This window comes from Diplotaxodon limnothrissa, linkage group LG5, assembly GCF_057381915.1.
Source record: "Diplotaxodon limnothrissa isolate DT_005_m linkage group LG5, D_limnothrissa_male_GT1.1, whole genome shotgun sequence".
Classification (NCBI taxonomy): Eukaryota; Metazoa; Chordata; class Actinopteri; order Cichliformes; family Cichlidae; genus Diplotaxodon; species Diplotaxodon limnothrissa.
This window is the reverse complement of record NC_140600.1, coordinates 31531746-31549372: the sequence shown is the minus strand read 5'-3', so window position 1 is coordinate 31549372 and position 17627 is coordinate 31531746. Positions and strand designations below refer to the sequence as shown.

At 40.4% G+C, this 17627-nt stretch overlaps 1 protein-coding gene across 2 annotated transcripts in view; it reads right to left on the bottom strand.

Annotated features, from left to right (window-relative positions):
- Positions 1 to 727: 727 nt before the first annotated feature.
- chd5 (chromodomain helicase DNA binding protein 5) overlaps positions 728 to 17627 on the bottom strand; it is a 34643-nt gene continuing 17743 nt past the window's right edge. Inside the window, exons 10-40 of one of the 2 annotated variants that reach the window (XM_085354550.1) lie at positions 16739 to 16945; positions 16122 to 16333; positions 15749 to 15880; positions 15418 to 15526; positions 14132 to 14323; positions 13708 to 13908; positions 13382 to 13519; positions 13090 to 13211; positions 12343 to 12516; positions 12095 to 12236; positions 11781 to 11912; positions 11526 to 11643; positions 11289 to 11413; positions 10881 to 11127; positions 10504 to 10676; positions 10155 to 10329; positions 9567 to 9653; positions 9344 to 9432; positions 8824 to 8957; positions 7530 to 7674; positions 5857 to 6016; positions 5672 to 5751; positions 5263 to 5458; positions 5085 to 5174; positions 4836 to 4979; positions 4231 to 4339; positions 3897 to 4029; positions 3539 to 3734; positions 2253 to 2416; positions 1424 to 1577; positions 728 to 855 (exon numbers count right to left, since the gene is read on the bottom strand). In XM_085354550.1, the coding sequence (XP_085210676.1) occupies positions 728 to 855; positions 1424 to 1577; positions 2253 to 2416; positions 3539 to 3734; positions 3897 to 4029; positions 4231 to 4339; positions 4836 to 4979; positions 5085 to 5174; positions 5263 to 5458; positions 5672 to 5751; positions 5857 to 6016; positions 7530 to 7674; positions 8824 to 8957; positions 9344 to 9432; positions 9567 to 9653; positions 10155 to 10329; positions 10504 to 10676; positions 10881 to 11127; positions 11289 to 11413; positions 11526 to 11643; positions 11781 to 11912; positions 12095 to 12236; positions 12343 to 12516; positions 13090 to 13211; positions 13382 to 13519; positions 13708 to 13908; positions 14132 to 14323; positions 15418 to 15526; positions 15749 to 15880; positions 16122 to 16333; positions 16739 to 16945 (4608 nt within the window). The remainder of the gene's footprint in view (positions 856 to 1423; positions 1578 to 2252; positions 2417 to 3538; positions 3735 to 3896; positions 4030 to 4230; positions 4340 to 4835; positions 4980 to 5084; positions 5175 to 5262; positions 5459 to 5671; positions 5752 to 5856; positions 6017 to 7529; positions 7675 to 8823; positions 8958 to 9343; positions 9433 to 9566; positions 9654 to 10154; positions 10330 to 10503; positions 10677 to 10880; positions 11128 to 11288; positions 11414 to 11525; positions 11644 to 11780; positions 11913 to 12094; positions 12237 to 12342; positions 12517 to 13089; positions 13212 to 13381; positions 13520 to 13707; positions 13909 to 14131; positions 14324 to 15417; positions 15527 to 15748; positions 15881 to 16121; positions 16334 to 16738; positions 16946 to 17627) is intronic. The other variant, XM_085354551.1, reaches the window with a different exon arrangement.

Sequence of the window (17627 nt, the reverse complement as noted above, 5' to 3'; positions counted from 1 at the left end):
GCAGTCTTTAGAGGATTCTCCAAAAGCCTGTGTCCAGCTACTGCATACATGTTAATAGTTCTTGATTCTTTCAAATCAATATTTTCTTCACAGGTTACAACATGAATGACAAAACACAAGTTTATTTAAAATAACAATACTGGCCTTCAAAAAGCAATCTCTTATCAAGCTATGACTGTAGACATCCTCGACGACTCCACTCTTCACAGGGGACAAGCTCCGGGGGAGCACAGTCACAGTGTACAGTAAATAGGCAGATGAGTAAAAGCAACTGAGTGTATGCAGATGAAAAGAATTGAGGCTGACGCAAATAAAACACACATTCCAGAATCAGAATGAGCCCCAATCAAGCGCGTCAGGAACTCAGTGCCACCAACTTGCTCGAGTCTTCCACTGTAGTGCAGAGCGAAAGAAGCTGTTTTCAAAGAAGCTGCTCCATTTTCCTTCTTAATCTGCAGCTTTCCATCACAGGTAAACAAAAGCAAACATCTACTGAAATACTTCTATAGGATTCTTTAAAGATAAAAGTGCAATTGTTAAGATACATACGTCTGCATTAAAAAGTTAATTGCCTTATCCGTAGAGAGAAGAGAGCTTGACTTTTAGATCTGGAGTTAGGAAGGAGCGAGAGAACAAGGAGAGAGTGGCGTAAGAGTTGGTCAGTAGTCATCCATTGAGATTCCATCCCTGGGAGTTTCTGACCTGAGGTCAGTGTTACAGAGCTGGTCTAGTCCTCAATACAGATGACATCACTAGGTTTGCCTGATTTGAGGTCAGGCGTAGCCACGTCCCTCAAGGAGTCAAGTGACTTCTTGTCCAGATGGCTTGTAGGGGGTGGGGGGCCATTAGTGGAGACTGAAAAGAGAAGAGATCTTTTTTTTTGTGGTTCACTGAAACAATATGAATGTGAATGTTGAGAATTTTGCCAGATGGTATGAGACAGTTGTTTAAAGGCAAAACAAAGTCAGTAAATTTCTAAATCATTCTTAAAAAACAAAACAAAAATTAGCTCTATGACAAATTAAAGCTCTATGACCAGCTATTTATAAAGCTAGGTCATAGGCCAAAGTGCACAATGGACATCTGCAGTGATGTGGGAAGATAGAATTTAGCTAATGTGACTGTTTAAAACCTGTGGGTTTCTACTAATGTTTCTACTTTTAAATAACTGCCTATTAGCATTAAGTAAGGATGGCAAGAACAATGACAATAAGTTGATTAACATGGATTCTTGATTAATTAAAATGATCCTTAACAATCACTTGACTTATCTAAGAAAACTAGTGCTTCTGCAAACATATGCAGACTTTTGCTTGTAGCTTTTTATTGCATATTTGCCAAGGTGACATCATTTACTGTACATGTAATCTCTCAGCCTATTGCACATGAAATTGAAATGCTATCTGTGTTGTGTGTCACATACAATATAGTGCAAAATGTTGATTGTTACCGCTGACGTATGGTCCTAAGGGCATCTGACTATAGTTAACCATAGGCTGTCCGCCTGGTCCTCTGAATCCGCCTCCAAAACTGCCGCTGTACATCTGGGAGCAGCCAAACCCACCTGGACTAAACGGCTGAAACACACACAAAGGATTAGTCATCTTGCTGTAAACAGCTTTGTGATTACAGCAGGTATTCAGTATGAGGTTTTTTCTACTATACAGTGCTTAAAAGGCTTGAGTTGCTCTGTAAGAGAAGTTTTCTTTCTACACCAGCAAAGTAAAGACAGATAAAAGCGGAGGAAAGTGCGTCGACTGTGTCATGGTCAGGAAAGCGTTGTCATAACAACCAAAAAAAGACTGTCAGAGCATATGGCCACAGAGACTACGTGGCTGAAATGATCCCTTGTATAACAGAACAAAATACACACTCTACAGCAGAGAGGAAAGCAAAGACACAACAACTTTTTCTCCTCTGGGAGCAAAATGTGGAGCACAGTGGTGAAAGCAAACAACTTAAGGGAGATTTTTCTTTCCCCATATCGCACCTGAGGGAAATCTTCCGTGGGGAATAGCGAGCCTAAGTTTGAGATTTCAAAGGAATAGTGTGGCTGTGTAGTTGCGACAACGGCGAACTTCAAAGGTTTTGGGACACAGCTTTTCCTTTTTCTTAAATTTACTTAGCCAAGTTGCCCACTTTTGAGCCTTAACCTGTTTTACAGGAAATGAGCTCAAATAACTTTAATTCCATTTTTTTAAAAAGCTTTCTAAAACCCACCTGATCTCCTTGACAACCACGCTCCATCTCACCTGCTGCGGTGGAGGTTCATTGCCTCGGCTGGTGAGGCGGCTCAGGATGCTCCGCTCAGACATCTGCAGCCTCGCCGACACCGGTGGGATCCTGGACAGCATGTTGGGCAGTCGTGTCACATCTGCTTTCATGTCACTCAGAAGTTCCTCCAGCTGGTTCAGCACTGCAAGAGCACGAACACACACAAGAGCAGTTTCACTTATGTTAGTATTAAAAGAATGATTTCGATAAAATGTCGGGAAAATGCATGTAAAACTTTTCCAACACCCTTGACATAATTAGTGTGAACCTCAAATAATTAAAAAAGCTAATTTGTTTGTTCCAGGACCTGAAATTAACAAGTGCCAAGAACTAAATGCCAAAACATGTTTCACTGGCAGACAAATCAGTGAGGGTCACAGTCAGCATCATTTTGAAACGATAACATTTTAACGCCTCAGTTTCAATCAGTCTTTGGCCTCTTCCCAAACTTTCATCCTACTAATCACTGTAAGCATGTTTTAATGGTGAGTCAAATTAACATAAAATGAAGCCACTGTGTCAAACAGGATATTTACTGGCTGCCTTTTAGAAGCTCTTCACAAAACAGTGGAGTGGAAATATCTGTAAATGCTTCCTTTGGCATCCTGTTTACTGTCTGGATGGATGGAATTGACAGCTGTCTCCATTTGGAAACAAAACATGTATTATTAACAGGTTAAAATAGCTTTTGTGTACTAGTAATTAGTGAAATGACATTGACACCGTTTCAAATAACATAAAAAAAGACTTTTTAAAGTGTAACTGCAGAAGTTTTTTTCACGTGTTATAAATCTCTTCTAACCCACCCACTCCATGACACGCTGTCCAGCCACAGGAGCATGCTCAGTGAGAGACTGAGGTGACCTAAATGCACCACTGAATGACATACGTAGAGCTGTTTGTATTATTGGAGCTATTTTGCAATTGTTTGCAACATTTGGAATTTTTTATATTGGTGTTTTAACTTGTTCCTTAGTGTTCTTACTGTCTTGGAGCAACATAATTTACTCTGGTATTAGTATACTGATTCCAACAACACAGCACACTGTGAAAGAAACACAAATACTATTTATTTCATAAAATATACTGTCTCAGTTAAAAAATAGTGAAGTTTCAAGTTAATATTTCCTCCTGCATCTGATTTGAAACAGAACGAAGCACAAACAAACCAGTTACTTTGCATCACAAAAAGCTATTTATCAGCACTGGGTAGCTGAATCTCGCCAGGTTAAACTGTTGCTGTTTTTGACACTGGGCTGCGGACCTTTGTGCAGCACGGCGTTGGCAGGTTTGTTCCCAGCCAGAGACTCTTTGGACAGGTGCTGGTGGGACTCGGCCAGACATTCCACCTCGGCAAAGCGAGTGTTGAGTGCCATGGCAGGGTGACTCGGGTCCTGGGTCATATTCAGGTAAGCCGCCCGCCTCAGCTGCTCCTCGATCACCAGAGCCTGCTCTAACAACTACAGTGAGGCAAAGTAACAAAGAGAAGTTTGTATGAAATGCAGACATAGCAGGGAGATGCAAACTGGTTCCATTTGTATTCAGATTATAATGTGAAGAATGTATTATTGTTATTTTTCTGTTTTTTAAAAAAAAACAAAAACAAAAAACTCCACACTTGCCTTAAAGCGGCGAGCCAGGAATTTGTTTTTCATTTCTAAGTAGTTGCCCTTATGCATCTCGGTCTTGAAAGGCTCATTCAGAATCGCATAACGTGGATCATTCTGAATGTCTTGCCAGCGAGCGTAGCCATGTCTGAGATAAATTCACGGTCAAAGAAAGCAAATGGGAGCAAGGAAAACCTCATAAAATTCTTCAAATAAAGAGGAAGCAGGAAAGCGTAGTTTTACATCATCCTCACATTTTGTAAATATCAGCTCCGCAGCTACTTCTGTCATAAGTAATTACATTGCTCTGCCATATGCTTCTCGCTCCTCACTCTGGAAGAAAGGATACGTCACGATGCCAGCCAACAGCCAGTAGTCATGGCGACGGTGCCAGATGTCATGCATCTTTCCAGAAGACAGCGCTGCTCGCTCTTCAGTCTGCCAGAGGGTGTGCAGCTCTGACGGCGTAAAAATAAAAACAGGGTTCTTACAAAAATACAAAGTAATATCCCATATGTCTGTAACACGTAAAGAGAAATAAGAGCATATAAACACAAACAAAACTTATATCAAAACAAAGATAAATCAGTGTGACACCTGAAATAACCTGCAGTAGAGATTCTGAGTAAACCAAAGAAAACACGGGAGGAAAAGTGGGGAGAGAAAGAATATCTATTTATAAGGTGCAGACTTCACTCTACAGTCTGACGATATGGATAGTCTCAGGAAATCAGACTCAGAAGACTTCTATGATGGGCTTATAAGTGACAATTTCTCCCAGTGACACAACATTTGTCAGTGACTTTGTGAACTCAGAGTCTAATTGATCAACTTTATCTCATATCTCATATGTGGATATGAAGGAGGAATGTGACCAGAGTACTCCAGGTGACACCTGGTCAGTCAGCATCAGGTATATTAAGGACAAATAGCAGAAATCGGATTGATTCTTACCTGTAAAACCTCCGTCAGCAATATTAAACATGAACTTTGCTTTGAATCCATTTTTGTCTTCTTTCCTGCTCTCGTCTATCTCATCCAAAGTGTCCTTGTCTCCATTTATTCGACCCTCTAATGCGTCTTCACTCTTTACATCATCTGCAAAGGTTACAATTAATTAAAATAAATATCTGTGGTGTATATAGTGGTGTATATAGCAGAATAATCCTCCATCTTTAATTTAAGGAGTCATAGCACGTTTACCTGGTTTATTTTCCTTGTCTTCAGTTTTTGCCAGAGGAGAATCAGTGTCTCCTTTTTCTGAGGACTTTTCGGTTTCTTTGCATGGCTCCACTGAGGATAGAAGAAAAAAGAATGAATAAACAAAGCACAGCCTTGCAGATAAGTAAAATCTGAAGTACACAGATCATAAACCGCTCACTCTTAGGTGAGGTGATAGTGGATTGCGCTTCGGACTGTTTGAAAGCTGGCTCTTTTGGGTTAGCAGATGGCTCCGTCTTTGTGGAGGGCGACTCGGTTCTGTTCCTCTCATCTCCTGTTTTCTCCTCTGAGTTGCCCTTGTTCTCGTCACTGTCAGTTGCCTTCTCGGGTGCAGATGCTGGCTCAACAGTGGAAGCCTGCCGAGGGAAAACAGACAGGACAACAGAGGGAGAAAGGATAGAGTCGGTAAAGGGCAAAAAAAGACAAGTTAAAAGGTGTCGGAGTTTGACAAGCGTCTTCTGAGAATGATGAGTTATGGTTACAGTGTGATGACCCATGAGATGATGGACAAGACAATAAAGGAGAAAAGAAAGAAAGTGGTGGTTAAAGGGAGAAAAAAAAGGACTCACTTCCTGCTCTGACAGTTTCTTGCTCTCTGGCTCTGTGGCTTCCTTGTCCTCCGCAGTACCCAAGAAAGACTCAGTTTTTTCTACATTCCAGAAAACAACAACTCAGCTCATTTGCAGTCATAAAGTGATACAGCATGAACTTTACTTTAACATTTAGAGGAAAACAGAACATGATCAAAGCAGACCTTGTGGGATAGGAGTGCTGGGCTGAGTAGCCACAGGGCTAGCTGGCACAGGCGTGTTGGGATCAGAGGATACACTCTCATTCAGTTTCTTCAGCTCCATTCCAATGGGAATCAGATCAGGAGAGCTTAACTTCCCATTTACATGCTCAAACTCTTGCACCTACAGTAAAGAAAAGAGATTCAACTGTGATAAAAAGAACATCCTATACTTTCACTGGATGTCCTACTTTCTTTAAATAAGGCATTAGGAAGAACTCTATTATAAAATTATAAAGTACATGTAGCATAATTAAGCACTAGTAAAATATTAATTCTGGCTCAAGCCAGATGGACCAGCTCATTTTAACTTCAAACTTAGCCTAGTTATCATGGCAACTCGGTTTTTCAACACTTTTTAAAAACTTTATTTGCCACAGGCCATGCACAAAAACATTAATAGAAAATCTAATTTTAAACTGTAGCTCTCATAAGGGAAGAGCTGTATTCTGCCAGCTGTAGCTACTTGCTAGTCTCTATCTGTAGTACTTGAGCATGTAATACACTAATGTTATACTTTTAAAAAATCTTGTAATACTACAAGTTTACTATGTATAGATTTAAATAAATGAATTAATATAGCTATTGTTATTTGCTTTATACAGTAGTGTGCAAAAGTCCCAAGCTCGTCATAACTTCTTTATATTTTGTTGTTAAAACTGGTGCAACAATTTATTAAAACACCTGTTAACCTACTTGGAAATAAAACATATAAAGACAGACAGTTAAAAAGGTTAACAGTTCAAATGAGCCTGGAAGTCAATATTTGGTATGATCACCTTTTATTCTTCAACAAAGCCTAAACTTAAAACTCTCTTAGGCAACTTTCTTCTAATTTACTTAAGTAGTCTTCAGGAATAGTTTTCCAGGCTTCTTGAAGGACCTCAGAAATGTGAAACATTTCATCACTGATCCAAGAGAGTGATGTACGTGCTGTTTGCTTGTACTCACATGCCAGTTTTAGGCAGTTCTTGCCCAAGTGAGTCAAGATCTCGATCCAGGATCAATAATTCAGGTAAGGAAATCCCAGAAAGTTCATTCTGTTTATCTGGAAACAGAGTCCAGATGAACAAAATCAAACTTTTAGTGATTTCCAAGCGACTGAAGAAGTCATTGAGAGTCTCTTCATCTGGATGCCATCCATATGACTTCTTCGGTCCCTCCATCCCTTGAGTTTGGTGTGTTTTTATGATTAAATTATTCATAGGTCAGTGTTAAATGGTTAAACTATTGTAAAGGACCATTTGTAAGAATTGTAAGAAGGTAAGAAATCAAGGGTGGCTCAAGAGATTTGCACAGTACTGTATAATATAAAGAAAAAGTAGTATTAGCCTGTGATCCTACATTGGCGAATATAATTGTGGAAACTGTATTTAGTAACTTTCTAACCTTTCTAAACACTTTACATACAAATCTTCATTCACTTCAGTCTCAGATGTATTCACTGCTGACAAATCTCCAAAAAACATCTTATTTTGGAATATGCATGATGTTCAAAGCAAGAAAAAGTTTGTACCCAAAGATTACCCCCCCCCCCGCCCCCCCGCTTTGGCTTCCTCCAGGATGGGCTGACCTACTTTTTCTAATCTCAATGTTCCAGCATAGGAAGAAAATTTCTTTGGCTGAATAATCGGTACCTTTTTCCTGACAAGGGACATGACTCCGATCCTGGTAAGAACATGCTGACGAGACAGCCCCTCGCGAGGGACTCCATCGGCAAAGGTCTCTGCTCCATCTGCCCCCGGCTCACATAAATGTCTCATGAACAGAGACACGTAGGCCCTAAGGAACACAAAAATTTCTATAAGGTTACCAGCACAAACTCACATTTTCAAACCTCTACTAACGACTAGGGAGGTAGCAATAAGCTTGTTTCAGACACGCACTCCTTTCCTGTCATCTTAATGTCATTCAAGAATGCACACCCTGGTGGCAGAAATCTCACTGTTTCGAGGTGATACACTGCCATGTATCACTCTGAACTCAAACATGTTTCTGCTGTGCAGCTCACTAAACGACATGACATTTTGGAGAATTCCCCAAATAACAACATCATGAGAAAAAACCTAGTGTGAGACACCCATTTTCAGTCAGTGTATCACACTCTCACACTGCCCAAACTACTCTCCTGACAGTATCAAAGCTTCTTCTTCAGAAAAAGACGATTATATACGTTACACAGGCTTACACGCTCGACACGGTCGGAACACCACAGCGAGTGCTGAAGATGTTTGTTGCTGGAAGCACATACATACCCTACCTTTCATGCTAGATTTTGTTGTACATTTTAACATCTATTAGAAACTGAAACTACACAGATGACACTGTGTACTAGACAGGTGCACTGTTACACTACATCAGCATGTAAGCTACAGGTTAACATTTTCTGATCTGTTTAATGAAGCTTAGTAAAATGGGTATCCATAACTACATATAGGATGTGCCATCTCTAATTATTAAAGAAACTATCAATACATAGAAGACAGCTGAAGTAAATGCTAATGCAGTGTAGTGAGTCGCTTTGGTAAAACATAATGCCATCACTTCAACTGACTGATTGAGAACAAGGTCAAAGTAATAGGTTTGCTAATAGTGTTATTGGCTGCAATAGCAGCAACAGGAGTGATGTGTTATAATTTGCAGGCATAAAATTTTAGTTTTAACAACCTGTGGGCATTTTCTTTCCCACTGCTCCAAATTAAAGTGAAATTGGCAAGGCCGACCTTTACCAACGTGACATGAGCAATCTGGAGCATTGCCATGGGCTAGCAAACAGTGTAAACAGTTAATGAAAGAGCCAAGAGCTGCCACTTAATATAATGACAGGCCCCTCTTGAGAAAAAAATTGCACTGTGTGAAAACAAAATTACAACTGATTCAAATAACGCTACTTGTGTCATAGTTGAAAAATGAATAATATTAGAGCTTCACCTGAACTCGCGCTCACTCTTCCCTCTCAGGTCCCTAACTAGCCAATGAGAGTTGAAAGCATCCTGAGGGGGCATGCCCCAGCGCATGATGGCATTAAGGAAGGCTTTCCTCTGACGAGCGTTGAACCCAAGGACCTTGAAATGATGATAATCAGAAAACAGAGTAATAGAGATGTTTTAGATAAAGAGGTTGTGAATTCAAAAAGTCAGAAAGAAGCAGTAGAAAGACATAAGAAGTATTCCCTTGTATATTAAAACAGTTCTAAATTATACTTGTGGATATATGTTTTATGATGTAATAACAGGGTGAGAATTTATTGATCCTGATTTCTCATTTTACAAAGAAGCACATGATCAGCTGCAGAGCAGTGATGCTTCCTGACATGCTGCTCAAAAATGTCAAATTTTCTTCAAATGAGGAAATATTCTAAAGTGACTGATTACAAAATGATCTGGTAAGACAAACAATTAAAGTAAGCCAATACACTTGAAGATATGCGAGGACTTCCTGGAATTCATACCTCGATACTGCCTCCAACCCGAGCCAGTAAGGGTGGAAGAGGTTTGTCTTTCTCACTCTTGAGCTGCCGACGTGATTGTCTGCGTCCTCCTACGTAGAACAAAACAAAGTCCGTTGTCAGAAAGATGGGCGCATGTAGGGACATGTATAATGACAGAAAAAATACAGTAAGAATCTGTTTTGTTTATATTCAAATGTGACTTATCGTGTTTTTTGCTGCCTACCTTCAGGCCTCTCCTCGAAATCTTCGTCCTCGTCCTCGGACCCCACGGAGTACTCCGACTGATTGTCTGAAAGATCATCCTGCCATTCTGAGCCACACATCAAAGAGAAACAGTACATTGCGTTCGCTTCTGTTGGTGGCCACCTGAGGGCGCCATGGCACTGCAGATTACTACAGACCACTACAGTCGGGCATGCACATACTGTACCACTTCAGGCCTCTGGAAGTGAAGTGAGGGTTTGCAACTATGGCAGACAATCACTTTAACTTTGAGTGTACTCTAAGCTACAATGAGCTTTAAAGTCTTTATTCACTCTTAAATAAAAGTTCAACTGCAGGACAACTACAATCGACAGGACGCTGAGCATGCAAAATTACTGCAAAAAGGGGTGCTTTAACACCCATTGATAAAACTACATAAATGCATGAGGTACAAGTGAGCTTTAGGGCAGTATAATGAATTCTAAGAGTTACAATGAAGAGGATACACCCAAATGATCCCATTTTGAGATAATGCCACACTCTTGTCTCTCTAATAAAACTCGGCAGACATGTTGATAGGGAGGTGCTGTGTGTCTCTTGAGCCTACCTTGGTCTTCCTGGGTCGTATCGTTGTAGTTGACCTGCTTTCGGATGCGTTTGCCTTTGCCCAGATTTCGCGCCAGATCTTCCTGCTGTTGCTCATAGTGGTGGCGGAGGAGTTTTTCCCAGTAGTCCGGATCCACGTTCTCCTCTTGCTTAATGATCTCTCGCTCTACCTCCTCCTGAATAATAGCACATTAGGACACATGCGTAAGTATCTCTAAAACAAGGCCTATGTCGAAGGTAGCGTATTGAGCAAAATAATTGAACTGTGATATAAATGAGATCTACAGATTTTGTGTGTGCGACCCCAATTATCATGATGTCACATGATGTGAAGACGGTTAAAATCTCACCTCTCCATCTTCTTCTTTCACCACATACTGAGCCACCTTGAAGGAGCTCAGGTACTCATTCATATTCTGTATCTCTGTGTCTTCAGTGGCATCCTGGCTGCGGTCCAGCAGCTTTGAGATAGCATCATCGTCGTAGTGAATCACACTGCCCTCCTCACCATCTTTGTTATCACCTGTTAATGAGAGGCTTTTACTTAATAACGAGCGGAGGCGCTTTTGAGCAGAGGAAAGTGTGTAAGCTTAAAAATGCTGATAGAAATCTACACAAAAAGGTCTCTAGCACAGGAATATCTGTGAATAGACAAACCCCAATAAAAATGGGTGTGCTTTTGTTCAATCCATAACAGAAACACACGTCAGTATACACATAGACAGACCCATTGTTCGTGCTGCTTCCATTTCATCTTTAAAAAGCTCCTCAGTTCCAAACTTTAGGATGTCATCCAGTTCTTGTTTGGACATGGAGCCCATTTTGGAGCCCAGGCCAGGGCGCACCACCAGGTGAGTCAGCATCATTTTCCTTTTGGCCACTTGGGTGATTCGCTCCTCCACTGAGCCTCGAGTCACAAACCGGTAGATCATCACTTTCTTGTTTTGGCCTATACGGTGCGCTCTGCTAAATGCCTGTAACAAAGAGGAAGATACAAGGCATGACACTGGAGTGAAGAGGTGAAATTAAAGAGATGGTTTTTCACTTGAGAATTAAAGCTCAACTTGTTACAAATTACAAATAAATAAATAATAATAATAATTCAATATTAAAATATTCTATGTGGAGTCAGTACTTGGATGTCATTGTGAGGATTCCAGTCAGAGTCGTAGATGATGACAGTATCTGCGCTCGCCAGGTTGATGCCAAGGCCTCCAGCTCGTGTTGAAAGCAAGAAGCAGAACTGCTGCGCGCCTGGTGCTGTGACATAAAACAGAGCAGCGAGTTGCTTTGTGTGTTTAAGAGTGTGTGAGTAAGTGAAAGCCAGACTGAGACAAATGTGCAAGTGCACAAAAAAAAAAACAACCCTCACCATTGAAGCGGTCAATGGCTTCCTGCCTTAGACCTCCAGTAATCCCCCCATCAATACGTTCATATTTATAACCCTCAAACTCAAGAAAGTCCTCGAGCAGATCCAGCATCTTTGTCATCTGTAAACACAATGTTGGACCTTACAGCTAAAAAACCTGAAATTGTCTTTGATGTCATTCATCACATAAAACTGCCATCGCACAGAAATGGCTAAAATATAGACAGACTCTGACACATACATTTATTTGAGTGTTACCTGAGAGAAAATGAGAACTCTGTGTCCTTCATCTTTGAGCTTTTTTAGCATTTTCTGAAGCAGCGTCAGTTTTCCTGAGGACTTCACCAGTAGGTTGCCATCATAAGAGCCATTGGGTAAAACAGGAGCCTCCTTCAAGATAAAACAATCAATGCCAGGATGGAGATTAGCTCGAGAATCATTGCTTGCTACAGTATCTCTGAATAACATGCTAAACCGAACTCAGAAAAAGGGGCAGTTTTCTAGTTTTCTGTGTTGGTTGATATAAGTCATCTGTACTCTGAAATAAAACAAATAAAGTAAATCTGCCTTACCACAGCGGCCACAGGGAACAGGTAAGGGTGGTTGCAGCACTTTTTCAGGTCCATCATAATGTTGAGGAGGGACACCTGGTTCCCTCCACCTTTGGAGTTCAAAGCCTCGAAGTTTCGTGTCAAGATAAACTTGTAATATTTCCTGCAGGTTAGAGGTCAGATAGAGTCAGGAGAAGAAATGAAAATCACAATCAATTATTTGCCCATGCTTCCTTCAACACGGTTATGCTTATTTTTTTCAGGCTTACTTCTGCATGGGGCTAAGCTCCACTCTGACAATCAGCTCTGTCTTTGCAGGCATATTCTTGAAGACATCAGCTTTCAGCCTCCTGAGCATGTGAGGTCCCAGCAGGTCGTGGAGCTTTTTGATCTGATCCTCTTTAGAGATATCAGCAAACTCCTCCAGGAAGCCTTCCAGGTTACTGCAGGTCACAATGAAATGAAATTATATTTTTAAAAAAAAGCCTATTTCTTAATTTAAATGTATTTTATTTAAAACAAGAGATCTATCTATTTTTGCTCCAGTACAATGTGCTGACTTAAAACTGCTTGAAAATGGATGCTGATAGTCTTACTCATCACAAAATGTAAAAGTGCTTTGGTCAGTTAGCTGTGCCTGTGATGTTGGAAATGTATAAAATTTGTCATTCTGGAGTTTTAAATGGACAAGACTCATTACTGGGCTGAACTTATGCGATAATAAGGAGGATCAGTCATAAAATCTATACCAATTTACCTGAGCTGCACAGAAACTGAGTCTATACGGGCAAAAAAATATTAGATGATGGTGAATTTTCATTGGCTTTAGAAAACTATTAAAAAAGACTTAAAATCAGTTTATACACAATTATTTATAATGAAGTTATTTACATTCACTTTCTTCCTGTTTGTATTTTTTATTGTTCATAACATTATATATATCATAATTTAATGCATGAAATCCATGAGAAAAAAAGGTAGGAAATTATATACGATAGAAAAGAGACAGCACATACTTGAAGCGCTCTGGGGTGAGGAAGTTAAGGAGGTGGAACAGCTCTTCTAGGTTGTTTTGAAGAGGAGTTCCAGTGAGCAGCAGCTTGTAGTAGATCTTATACCCATTGAGAATTCTGAAAAACTGAACATGAGAGATTGTGCAAGATGATGAAAGTCAATGCCATATGAAGAGATGTACACCCTACTCTACTCATCCTTCTCATGCATTTTTCTTTTTCTGTTAAAAGGATGCTGTTTCTGCTTCCAAAGCATATGATAGGATATATCTCAGTGCAGGCGGTGCAGCTTTACCTTTGATTGGTTGTTTTTCAATCTGTGGGCCTCATCTACCACCAGACAGGCCCAGGTGACAGAGCTCAGAATGGCTTGATCTATAGTAATCAGCTCATAAGATGTCAGCAGCACATGGAACTTGATAGGAGTGTCTTTCTGCAAGGGAGCAGATTGGATGGTAGATACGATGATTTAGTATGTGCTGCATGTAATAGGCATAAAATGAATTAAAAACAAAGTAAAATTATCATTTATTTCATCACCTGCGGCTTCAAAAAGTATGCACTTGAAAAACAGTATTTTGACCTGGTGAGAAAAACATGGATGAGCATGGGGTACACTACCTTCATACGGAACACCTTCCGCCCTGATTTTACTGCACTGTCTTCAAAGGTGAACTCGTTCTCCCTGATGATTGCCCTGCTGTCTTTGTCTCCAGTGTATGTCACCACATAGAAATCTGGAGCCCACATCTCAAATTCTCTCTCCCAGTTAATGATAGTGGAAAGGGGTGCGCTCACCAAGAAAGGTCCTTTGGAATGACCCTGACAGAGACAGGAGACATTAGGTTACTTCCCCATAAAATACATCACCCGAAGAAGAACTCAGTTCATCATTTTACTTTTTACGCACAATATTATTAGCTCTAAGTTTATATTCCCATTTATATTACTAACAGGTGCTTTATGAATTACACCCACAGAACCAAAATGTGATCTATGCAATGCAATATGGAAAAGACAAAAGAGGACAGTCTTTCAGTCTTACCTCCTTATACAGCGAGTAGAGAAACACTATCGTCTGCACCGTCTTTCCCAGGCCCATTTCATCAGCCAGGATCGTATCTGTGCCCTGAGCCCAGGAGAACCTCAACCAGTTCAGGCCTTCCAGCTGGTACGGATGTAGCGTTCCCCCAGTGGCATTAATGTACCATGGTTGGTGCTCAAACTTGATGGTGGGCTGATAATAGAAATAGGAGGCAGAATCTTGTAAGAGTCTTTCGGAAGGTCTTTCAATGCTTTTTTATTTTGTTACTTTGGCTCTCATTTCCAGTCCAGATCTTGTAGTTTTTGAACAACTTAATATCAACCTATGAATCATTTAAGCATAAAAAACATTAGCATAAACATAAGAAAACTTAGCAAAGGACAAATCTGAAATTTTATCTTTATGGGCTTCATTACAAGCAATCTGTCACAAAAACCCATAATTTGCCTTTAAAAAATGAACAGTTGGACAAAACAAGAAGCGGGAGACCTAAAAAACTACCAACAGCAGATGAACAGTATCTAAAAGTCATGTCCTTATGAAACATGAAAAGATCCAGGAAAACATGAGATAAGATGTGAGAGATGCATCTGGTGCTTCACCATGTAAAACATGGTTTGATCTTGTCAAAACTGCTGAAATTATGAATGCAGAAAAGTTCCATAAGATTTTGATCCAACATGCAATGCCATTTTAAAGCATCACAAACACACTCTCAGTGCAGTAAAAGCATACCTGAATAGAAAAATACACAATAGAAAACTATCAGTTTTGGATTGGCCTCCCCAGAGCCTGGATTTCAACATTACTGAAACTGTGTGGGATCCTCTTGACAAAGAACTGAACAGAACACAGTCAACATCCAAAGAAGAGCTTTGAATGTCCTTCAAGAGGCCTGGAGAACTATCCCTGAATTATCCTTAAAGAAATTATATGAAGGATTGCCTAAGAGAGTTCAGGCTGTCCGGAAGAATGAAGGTGTTCATATCAAGCTAATTAAATTTGTAAAAACTTTGGCTTTGACTTTTACTCTGTATTTCCATTTAGCCCATATTTCGTAGCACCTATATACCATTTTCCAAGCAAAATGCAAAGAAATGAGGGGTGACTCATAACTTTTTCACAGTACTGTATATGTGCAGTTTAAATATAGACTCTAGAATAATCAGCCACGATAAATTGTAGCTTTAGATCGAGAGCATTACTTTTGAAATGTTTGCTGCAAAAACCTGCTGCAGGCAATCACAGTTCAGTTGGCAGAAGTGGGCCCAAATATCCAAACTTACATCTATGATTGGGGCATCAGGAGGGACTTCTCTCTTTGGATGGTCATCTTTTAGTTTCTTGCCTTTCCTCACCACAAGAGGGCGCTGATCCTCTCCTAAAATTTGCTCTCTGAGGAAAAGGAAAAAAAATTATAACGAAGCAACAATTTCATGTCACAACAAATGACTCTAACGGTTGTCACAGACAGAGGGCGAGGATGAAGGGAAACAGCAGCAGATGTAGGCATATGCTTTTGTTTACTTTTGTGTGCAGGGGATTTCTGTGTTCTCACTGTCATCTTCCCACCGTGAGAAAGCTACTTGAAAAAGGTACAAAACACAGTTAACTAACCTGTGATCCCAGTAAGAAGCTTTATGACTTTCATAATCTGGGATGTCGAAATCATCCACCTCCCAGGTGCACTGGTCGTAGGGCAGGTCTCTCCACTTGATCAAGTAGTGCACATCACCATCTTTATCAAAACTACAAAGCAGAAAACAGCTGCAGGTTTTATAAATTTATCACACTGATCATTAAACAGACACTGAAAAACAACTTGATATGAGACCGCCATATGGAAGATGTTTCTTTCTGATCATTTAACTGTTATACAGATATATTGTGAAATGTTAAAAGCAATAATTAGAATATCTGGTCTATAAAATGTATGGTATTTTAAATACATCCTGAAAACCCTGATCTGAGAGTCTGTGTGAGCAGCTACCTATGATTGATTATCCGGTGGATAACCATCCACTCTGGTTTAATGCCATAACGGTAGAAGCGCTCCTCCATCGCAGCATACTGGGGATCTTTGCTCTTTCTCTTCTCACTGTTGAGCTCCTCCTCTCCGGAGCCGTAGTCATATGGCGGGGGCTCGTCCATGTCGTTCTTACGCTGATAGTTCCGGTACATGACCGTGTGGTACAGCTCCAACTGCACAACCAGCAACAAAGCAAAACTATTGGTTTTGTAAGTTTCCTTCAAGCACCTCCTTGAGCAAAGTAGGTACAAAAATGCAATATATTATTTTCCATCTGTAACAATGAAACTGACTTAATTAGTTACAAAAAACCCAGACTGATATTAATAAAGAAAAAGTTCGTGTAAAATAAATTAGGTGCTTTGTCGAGCATTTGAAGGAAAACTTCTCCATGAAAAACTGAAAAATAGATTTCATGTAACATTGTGTTTTTCTAATATTATATTAAAAAGTAATAGATCATCCAGTAAAATCCTCCCTTGGCTCCTTCGGTTTGTTCTATATTTAACAAAGAGAACACTTTGGCCAAGAAGAGCAGAAATGTTAATTTGAGACTGGACTGACTTCTGGCATCTCACCTGCAGTTCGCTGACCCAGGAGCAGTGCCAGTACGAAAGGCCAGCCCACTTAACAAAGAACTCCCTCTCTGGGCGGCCCTTGAGCGGGGGGTTGGTGAGCGGATCTGTTGGCTTGCCATCAGGTCCTGTAGGTGGTTCGGCTGGCAGCGGAGCTTCTCCCCACGTCCAATGCATAATCTTTTGTACTTTTCCTTTAAGGGGAGGGCACTGCAAGGAAAAAGTAAGGTTCTGTCACACACACAGCTCTTCTTAGCTTCTGACTGAGTAACAATAATGAGTTTCTGTAAAAATATGAAGATGAATATGAAAGTCTTTGACAAGCAATCACCCTCCTAAAGGAGACATATTTCACATTAACATCAACAAGCTAATGTGGCTGAAACTGCTGTAGGTGTGCACACTTATCAAAGTGAAAGAGGTCACCCTTTATCTGCTCTGGCTCTCTAACAATGTATATTTATGCATCATTCAATTATGTATCAGTGACAGCGCTCTGGTAATTAAAATCAACATGATGTAAATGTGTCACGTTTGTAAACAACAAAGAGAAAAGACAAGACTGAAAAACAAAATAATTTGAACAAAATCACCAAAGAAAATCCATCCATCCATCCATCCATTCCCTTTCGGGGTCGCTGGAGCCTATCCCAGCTGTCATAGGGCGAGAGGCAGGGTACACCCTGGACAGGTCACCAGTCTGTCGCAGGGCCAACACACGGGGACAGACAACCATTCGCACTCACATTTACACCTAGTGGCAATTCGGATTATCCAATTAACCTATCCCCACAAGCTGCATGTCTTTGGACGGTGGGAGGAAGCCAGAGTACCCGGAGGGAACCCACACAAACACGTGGAGAACATGCAAACTCCACACAGAAAGATGGTG